This window comes from Antedon mediterranea, chromosome 2 (assembly GCF_964355755.1).
Source record: "Antedon mediterranea chromosome 2, ecAntMedi1.1, whole genome shotgun sequence".
Classification (NCBI taxonomy): Eukaryota; Metazoa; Echinodermata; class Crinoidea; order Comatulida; family Antedonidae; genus Antedon; species Antedon mediterranea.
The window spans coordinates 39,457,227-39,467,308 of NC_092671.1; the positions used below are offsets into that span (position 1 = coordinate 39,457,227).

Below are 10,082 nucleotides of genomic sequence, written 5' to 3' on the forward strand. Positions count from 1 at the left end.
GAAAGGAAAAAAATTGAAGTGAAGGTTCATATACAATACGTTACGTTACGTTGAGGATTCGTTGTTTATTTAAATAAAAGTGAGTATCGGTTATTATATTATGCTACCTGACGCCACGTCAAATCAGTAATTTTTATTCCTTCTGACGTCATCTATTTCCTTGTCCTTTTACACCATACTAAAAAAAAGGTCCGCAAATGTAGTTCTACATTTCTCATACAATGTGTGTAGTAAACAGATTGTTCTTATATAATTTGTTCAAGGTAGGTCAAGTAAGTTCTTTGCTATTTATCCTAATTTGATATTGCTTGCGGTTTCAACATCCGTGTAAGGCTCCTTTCTTTGTACAAACAACATGTGAATACCATGTGAATTGGCGTGATAATATATTAATTTTATGAATGAACAAATTAGCCACGCCCCTCCAGATTGCGCGCTACTTTATAGGACACAAAGGAAGAACTTATGTTTTCTTATCCAATGAAACGTCTTTATTTATAATGTTTATTCATATTGTTAAGTGAAGCATGACTTTGGTTGTGTATACGTACCTTCACTGTGTGTAAAAGATCAGCATTGATGTAATAGTTTTGACAAAACATAAACAGTAAAAAAGCAGGATGGAATCTCAACAGCAATCAACAGAAACAAATGAAGTTATATTGGAGGTTTTGCCCATCAAGGTATCTTACTTTTGCATCAATTATTCTTTGAATTGACCTTCACAGAAATCTAGGTAGGCCGTCTAGCCTAGCCTATACTAGGCTAGTGAGATAGTAGGTAGGATTATTGAGCGCCAATTTTGAATTCGCGCGTAAAATAATGCCTGTCAACACAGTGTCACTGCCGCCGATGATTATTAGGCCTCCTAGCGGCTAGCCTCCTTAGTAGTAGTGTTATATATGAGGCTATCGGCTATGTAGTAGCTATAGTACGTCATTAGTAGTTTCTAAATCTGTCATCATAAGATGACATTTAATTTAGGAGTACTTTTTTTTACGGTAAGGAACTTTGGAAGGGTATACTATTATTGAATTGAAGAAAAAAGTAATACAAAAAGGGCTAAAAACAAGATATGGGATGGTCCAGATCTAATAATATATGTCTAGTTAGTACTATAGTAGGCCTAGCCCTAGGCTAGATATGCAAATCATGGAGGTAAAAATAAATATATATTATAAAATTATAAATTGTTGCCTCCTGAATAAACCTACACGGTATATTAAACATACAAAAAACATAATTGTATAAGATGTGTAAAGTTCAATTTGTATATTTAGGATAGGCCTGTCTTAATATTAATAATAAATAAATAATACCGTAAGTAAAAAAAAAAAATTGAATGAACCCACATAAGAAAAAAAAAGTTAAATGAAACTTTGATGGGTTATACTGTAGATGCAAAAAAGGATAATCTGTTGGAAATAAATTTTGTAAACATTTACAGATCAAAAAAGTCAATGTTAAAGGATGAGGAAAATATAATGTTAACAGTAAAAAGTTAGTAAGTAATTAGCATAGATAAATCCAAAGAAAAATAAAATGGGACAAACCCATGGGATGGATTTATTCAACATAACGTATTATAATTGTATGAAATAAATATGCACGTAGATGAAAAAAAAAAAAAACAACTATGTAAGAAAAAATAAGCTTTGTTAAAGAAAATTTGTTATAGATAATATGTATAAAAAGAGGAAACTATGTAATCAATGTGGTTAAATGATAATGTATGTATAAACAAAATAATATATGGAAATAGTTTTTTTTTTTAAAGAAAATAAGTAAAAAAAAAAGTGGAATGAATCCACATAAGAGAAGAAAGTAAAATTTAAGAAGTTATAGATGCAAAAAAAGGATAATCTGCTGGAAATAAAAGTTTTGTAAACATTAAAAAACAAAAATATTAATATTAATGTTAAAGGATGAGAACAATATTATGTTAACAGTAAACACTACACACTCACAATAGAGATTATAAAACCATATTAAGTAACCGTGTTTCTCTTCTTTATCTACAGGTACCTCAAGACCAGGTGACGAAAAAATGCGCGCGAAACGATGATCCATGGGAGCTACTGGAATACAAAAACAAAACGACGCCATGGCACCGTAAGTAATCATTGAATAATTAGTATTAATTAAAATGTAATAATAACAATGCTGTACATATAAAATAATTATTCATTACTAATTAAATTAACAACATTATTAATCATAGTGAGATGATTAAAAATGTTCATCTGGTTTGTAGGTATAAGTAGGCCTATATTGAAAATATTCTTTTTTCCAAACCAATAATTAGTAAAAACTAACCTTGACAGTTTCGCTGTCCTGATCGGACAGACGATCATTATTTCTGAAGAAGCTGTCCGATCAGGACAGCGAAACTGTCAAGGTTAGTTTTTACTAATTATTGGTTTGGAAAAAAGAATATTTTCAATATAATCATAGTGAGATTAGTTTTAAAATGTAAAAATAAAAATGTAATGCTGTACAAATTATTATCATTACTAAAATTTATATAACAAATGATTGTTAGACCTAAAGTCCGTATAATTTATGTTTACTGTTCACTGTACCCCTTTGCCGTTATTTTAAATCGTAATTTCCATACATATTTTTTCGATTTATGTATATTACATTACAGTATTTCTAAAAGTATTAATTTAAAAAAAACAATAATGTTAAGAACTTGTAGAAAATATGTTTGTTTAGATTAAATAAAGACTTAAAAGGAGACGAACTTTAAAGCTCTGTCTACACTATCAAACTAGTTTATATTAGTGATATATCCAAATATGGTAGTAATATGACATCATCATCATTCATGTCCATATATGGGCACATCATACTTTTTTGTTTTGTCACATAAAGCTTAAGACAAAAAGTAGTAATTAAAATTATTACTAAAATGATGAATTACTATGAATTAATATTCCAAACAATTACTACCAGATAAATGTATTTAATACAATAATTGAATGAACAGTTTTATTATAAATGGATATGATTTAACAGTCGAGTAAACATTTCATAGTTTTTCCAGGGAATAGTGAAATTACATTTTTCAGCGTAATAAGATTATAATGACAGAAATCGTGTTGTCCCGAAACAGCCGAGCAGTATACAATACCATTTAGATTGTGAACTAGCGGACAGGTCACTAGTTTGAACCGTAGCATTTTCCTGGATTCTTAGAAAAGAAAGTAGCATGTATTATGACGTCATAGCATCGCTGGCTACCTGGAAAGTCATGAACGGGCAGTGTACGGCCCGACTACAGATTTTGTTTAAATAAAACCCCAAGAATTCTAGATTCCTCTAGTATCCATATAACTACCATTTTAAAACACACACTGTTGTTTTGAACAGAAATCGTGTTGTGCCGATAACAGCCGAGTATATAATACCCTTTACTGATTGTGAACTAGCGGACAGGTCAGCGGACAGGTCACTAGTTTGAACCGTAGCATTTTCCTGGATTCTTAGAAAAGAAAGTAGCGTGAATTGTGACATCCGGGTTTTGCGCGCTACCTGGAAAGTCATGAACGGGCAGTGTTCGGCCCTACAGATTTAATTAAAAAAAATAACCGATTCTATTTCTCCAGTATTTTAAAACACACACACTGTTTATGCTTCATTAAAATGTTCGAAAGTATTGAAGTCTATGCCCACCTTAAAGTCCTTTAAATAGTGTAAATTTATGATTTTTACGAATAAATACATCTTTTTTAGGAATAGGCCTACCTGTAAAAAAGTTATTTCTGTTAAAAAAGCCTTTTATTCGATCCGATAGTCATTAACAAAAAATATACCATGTTTCGACGATTTAACAGTCTAAAGAAATTCAAATCCGTGCCTTCTATAAAAAACCATATTGATTCATTTAAATTTGTTAACCTTTTTATATATTTTTTTAAATGTTTTGATAAATTATCGTATTATGTTCACATGTTCGGCACATGATATAGTACATCAGTATACGAATTAGATGTAGTGAGGAGCTGTGACGTAAGATGTTGTTATGTGTTTAAGGCGTTTAATATCGTGCATGCAAATACCTATTGTGACGGATGTAAGGTTATGAACGAAGAGCAGTTGTAACGAGGGTGATTAAAGATGGTTCAACTCTTATTTGTAGTTTCTTTAAAATGTTTTGGTTGATTTTGAATTCACCAACATGGCAATATTGGTGGAAATTATAAAGCGATGATAAACTTAATACGTTAAATTAAGAGATTTTCACCGGAAATGAATAAAACTTGAAGACGTTTTAATGACGTCATCTCGTACCTGTTTCGCCGTCAGCGTTTTCTTAGTAGATGAAATTAATTCAACTCCAATTTATGTTGCACTACCATGATAGATAAATTACCATTATTTAACATTGTAAACATTCTGTATCATGTTATTTATCCATAATATTTATAAGCGTATTATTTTAATAGTGATGTTTGAGCTGGTTTTCGTGTCTTGTCAACCAGTTGGGTCCAAATTTGTCCGTTCCTTATGTTCATTCGGTCGACAGTCATAGTATAGTCATGTTATCTTTATTTTGTCCATTAAAAAAAAAACTGAAATTTTAAAAACTGGCATATCATCAGTACCGTATTATAAAAAAAAAATAAAAAAAAAAATATTTAATATAGGGTTTGGCATCGCTATAGAAACTCAATATACGTAAGTTGGCGAATCCACTAACGTGAAATAGTTGAAAAAAGTGCTGAATTTTTTTCAGCAATAAAGCGATCCCCACTTCTTTTTTTCTCTCATGGTTCATGCCTATGTTTTTTTCCTTTTTTTGCATATTGTATGTAAATCAAAATGTAAACCAACCAATCAAAGTTCATTTGTACCTAGTTGTTTAAATTACAATCCTATCGTATGTATTTCTATTAAAAATCAAAAAAATCATTCATTTGTTTGTGTTTTTTTTCCAGAGTTGAACAGATCCGGAAAAATAAAACGTGTGTCGCTATATTTCCTCAAGCCAATCGCCGTAATATTTCTCCTATATACGTTCATCTGTTCGCTAAGCATTATGGGAGATGCCTTCAAACTCCTAGGTGGGAAAACTGCCGGGAAAGCCCTGAGCGAGAATGAACTTCTTAACAACCCCATTTGTGGGCTTATGATCGGAATATTGGTGACTGTATTGGTTCAAAGTTCAAGTACATCAACGTCAGTTGTCGTTACCATGGTAGCTGCTGGACGTAAGTAATTATGTTGCTTTAGTATTTAAAAAAAAAGTATACATGTTTTACTAATGATGTTATCAACCATAAATCTATTAATTTCATTACCATAATAAACCAGTGGCTAATACGGTTTATCGCAAATAGCTTGAATTCACGAGGAACTTCACAATGCATGATGGGAAGGGTTTGGGAGCAAACGTTACGACGACGCGTACGTACAAACAACAAATCATGTACGTACGCGTCGTGACGTTTGCTCCCCAGCCCTTCCCATCATGCGTCAGGCACGCTATTTGCGATAAACCTTATGGAACAACAGGTGTTATAACGAATGAATAAAACTAGAGTGTTCACATGTTGATATCGTGTTGTGACGTATTGCAAGTTTGATGCTTATGATTAATATGAAATTGTTTCATAACGTCGCATGCAAATAACACATCCCTCCTCCATTTCAAACCATTAATCAAAGATGATGATCAGCCTCCAGTAAGTTGACATAAGTGTTCACAAACCCACGCAATTGTATCGTGTAAACCAAATTGCTTTTCTAATTTTTGTTCTGCATTCGTGTATACGCCAGACTTAATATATTGACGTCTGCAATGGCCTAATTACGATTTGATTGTCCTGTGAATAAACATATAATACACAGTGTGCTATTCTGTTTGCATTTGTAATTAGGGAGAGAACGTAGATGATTAATTTTAATAAACATTTCTGATCTAAAAATAAACACTACTGTAATATTAATAACAATCGAAGGAAATGGAGAATTGATATGAGGTGTAATCAATAGTTATAATCAATGCTTTGGTCTAATCAATGTATAGGTCTAATCAATGGTTATAATCAATGTGTAGGTCTAACCAATGATTGGTCTAATCAATGGGTTGGTCTAAACTCTAATCAATGGTTTGGTGTAATCAATGCTTGGTCTAATCAACGGGTTGGTCTAATCAACGGGTTGGTCTAATCAATGGGTCGGTCTAATCAAGGTGTAGATCTAATCAATGTGTAGGTCTAATCATTGGATTGGTCTAATCATTGGATTGGTCTAATCAACGTATGTTCTTCTTTCAGTGTTGAGTGTCCAACCTGCGATCTACATCGTGATGGGAGCTAACATCGGTACGTCAGTCACCAACACTATCGTATCGATGGCTCAGTCGAAACAACGTGATGAGTTCCGACGTGCGTTTGGTGGTGCTACCGTCCACGACATGTTCAACTGGTTAGCTGTTATAATATTCCTACCGTTAGAGGCAATAACTCACTTTCTATTCCATATTTCGAGCTGGATCGTCGATAGTTTTAATGTACAAGTCAATGAAAATGCGGAGGTGGAGTTGTTAAAGGTGCTGACGAAACCAATTACTAAAAAGATTATTCAGGTGAGACAGGAACCACTTAGGCCTAATGCAGGTTGTGTTTATTACCACTGTTATTGTTAATACCGTATTTATTCGAATAAACGCCCGGCTTTGAATAAACGCCCGGCTTTGAATAAACGCCCGGCTTTGAATAAACGCCCGGCTTTGAATAAACGCCCCCTGAAATAAACGCTCCGCTACTTGCATTATATACACACTTTTCTATTTATAGTATAATTCATTGATTGACATAATCTACAATTTACCAAGCTTTTTGATTGATTGTTACTGTCACTTCTCGATATTAATTGTGTTATATTTTTTCATGTCTAGGGGGTGTATTTATTTGATTATACATATGTTACCATATAAATAGAAGTGTGTTCCCCTTACTGGAGGTTTAAAGTAAAATTTATTTTTACACCCAGGTAAACAAAAATATAATTACTGACTTAGCGAAGGGCAACGAAGATGCTGTATCGGAGAGCATGATCAAATCGATATGCGACAAGAAAGAGGTAATAGTCCCTAGCGTTATGACGTCACTTGAAAACGTTACGGTTGCTGAAAATGGTACAATCTGGGACACGGCCGTCAGGAATGTTACTAGCATGGTTAATGTTACCTTAGTGGATGGGGCAAAGTGTAAGTGATGTTTTGAAAAGTTTCTGAATGTTTCTGAAAACGCCTGTCCCCTAATTTGAACCCAATCCTCCGTAGCTAGCAATCACAAGACGGCATACAGTATTTGCGTTATGATATAAGGTTATCGCAAATAGATTTCGCGAGGAACGTCATTGTACAATGCATGATGAGAATGGTTTGGGAGTAACGTCACGATGCGTACGTACAAACAACAAATCACGTACGTACGCATCGTGACGTTTGCTCCCAAACCCTTCCCACCATGCGCGCACGCTATTTGCGATAAACCCAGAAAGTTGTAATAAGGATAATGGATAAACCTTATTGTGACAAATTCAAATAGACTACGAACTAATTTTCTACAATAATGACCAATATATATCCTTTCTTTCCCAACTTAATACGATGTATCGTCTGTTTATGAATGTAAAACTAAGTTATATTTCTTCTTTTTTTTGTAGGTCATCATTTGTTCTCTGACACGAGTCTTTCCGATTCGACAGTCGGCGCCATTTTGCTACTATTTTCTTTATTTCTTCTATGCACATGTTTGATCCTCTTGGTCAAGATTCTTCAGTCAATGATGATGGGTAAAATGGCCGAACTCGTCCGCAAAAACATCAACGCCGACTTTCCGAAGCCTTTCGCCTTCCTTACTGGTTACGTGGCTATCATCGTCGGGGCTGGGATGACCTTCTTAGTGCAAAGCAGTTCCGTATTTACTTCAACTATAACGCCACTTGTGGGTATGGGGTTGATATCACTCGATAGAATGTACCCTCTAACACTCGGTGCCAATATTGGTACAACCGCTACTGGTATATTAGCCGCGTTGGCCAGTGGTAGTGATAAATTCCAGAGTGCATTACAAATTGCTCTTTGTCATCTACTATTCAATATATGTGGTATTCTAGTCTGGTACCCCGTCCCTATTATGAGGAGAACCCCGATTAAGTTAGCCAAGCATCTCGGTAACACAACTGCAAAATATCGTTGGTTCGCCATATTCTACCTGTTGATGATGTTTTTCATGCTACCTGGGGCCGTTTTCGGATTAACCCTTGCCGGCCCTATGTACCTTGCTGGGTTTGGTATATCGTTTCTTGTAATAATAACACTAATAATCGTTATTAATATACTACAAAGCAAATGTCCAACTGTTCTTCCAAAACTGCTACAAAATTGGAACTTCCTACCGGTATGGATGCGATCGTTACAACCGATTGATAATCTTATTACTAAGTCGTTATCGGTTTTCAAACGGTGTTGTCCATGTAGGCCGGCTATAAACGAACAACGCCCATATGCACCCGTAGAACGAGTCGATACTGCTACTCTTACAAATGAACAACGTCCATATACACCCGTAGAACAAGTCGATACTGCTGCTGTTACTTCATTGAATGGTACAATGGTTTAGCCGCCTTACCGGTATGTCCTAATGTGCTATATCTTTTTAGTTTGATGTTTGTGACACACATATTGAGACATTACTATGTGTTAGCCTCAAATATTTTATTCTTAACTCAGGTTACTTATTTATGTTTTAATTTAAAATTAATGATCTGAAGGGATTTTTAATTAGCGAATTCTGAATAGACCTACTATATTTTATTGCATTTTGTTTATATCGTAATGATTTATACATGCTGTTATCTGAACTATAGAAAGATGTTTAAGATAAGATTGTGAGCCAGTTGTTGACTTGTACCGTACTATAACTTCTCTTTCTTCGTACCCATAGATTTTGTTTTATCGCGATAGAAATGCATCACCATTTTTATCCGTTTAACGCATAGCATGCGTATTTCAAAAGTACGGTACGTAGTGTGTAAGAACCGTCCGTGCGCATTAATATTAGTATAGTTTATTACACAGGAACTATTTTGCTGCCAATCTTGACAGTACTACGTGTGCCTATTATGTCCAGTATTTTACCTTTGATAAAGTAGTCGAAGAAGGGATTGGGGTGGGAAAAGTAGGGGGTGGGGGGGGGGGGAGTGGTTGTTTGACGCTCATAGAGGAAATGTAATAATGTAGTAATTATTAATTCCTCGTGGTTTTAATATAATATTATTAGTTCAGCTGTTGTTTAAGTTACTATAGTTAAAAATATAGCTTTTTTTGGTTTAAAAAAAATATTATAGCTAGTATAATACATGGATGATAATATAAAAAAAATACATATAATATAAAAAAGTTGTTATTCAGATTGTGACTGAAAGCATGTTTTAATTCTAAAAAAAGTGTTCTTAACTGAAAGTGATTGATTCAGTGTTTATATATCTCGTATCGAGGTGTTGCTGTATATGATAATTTATACAATAAAAAGACCAAAAGATGAGATATTATGTGTGTTTTTAATTTTGTTTACGTTCCCGACTTGTAAGGATAATTGATTCATCGGTGATGATGAAAGATACTGAATGAAGAAATTATTCATGGTGATGATATTGATTATGACTAGGCCTATTCCATATATTTAACCACTTGTTCTTGTGACGTTTCTCTTTAAACGCATATCTCATTATCTCCTATTTATGGGAGAAAATACTGTAGCTTGTACTTCAGTTAAAGGTATTGTACACCAAAAACACAAAAAATGAAGATTAATAAAATCAGACTTTGAATAGGCAATTTTTAGTTTTAACAAAGTTTAAAAAAAAACAGAAAAAAGTAACGTTTCAGTTATCCAAAACCCCATTGATTGGCTGACAGCCAATTTGACTATGTTTTTCCTTTACAGTTTTTTCAGGTAAAAGTTTTGGTCCAATTTTTGGTCAAAGTGAATAACTATTATGTGACATTGAAATGGCATCCTATTAAAAAAAAATAAAAAAATTAAACAATTTTTTTTTCTGTG

The 10,082-nt window shown here is 33.6% G+C and overlaps 1 protein-coding gene across 1 annotated transcript; it reads left to right on the plus strand.

Annotated features, from left to right (window-relative positions):
- The first annotated feature begins 593 nt into the window (after nucleotides 1–593).
- Nucleotides 594–9,172, plus strand: LOC140039915 (sodium-dependent phosphate transport protein 2B-like). Its single transcript, XM_072085508.1, has 6 exons — nucleotides 594–683; nucleotides 2,022–2,112; nucleotides 4,944–5,216; nucleotides 6,285–6,595; nucleotides 7,003–7,219; nucleotides 7,681–9,172. Exons 1-6 carry the CDS (start codon nucleotides 621–623, stop codon nucleotides 8,637–8,639), a joined length of 1,914 nt encoding a protein of 637 aa, XP_071941609.1. The 5' UTR covers nucleotides 594–620; the 3' UTR covers nucleotides 8,640–9,172.
- Nucleotides 9,173–10,082: the final 910 nt, after the last annotated feature.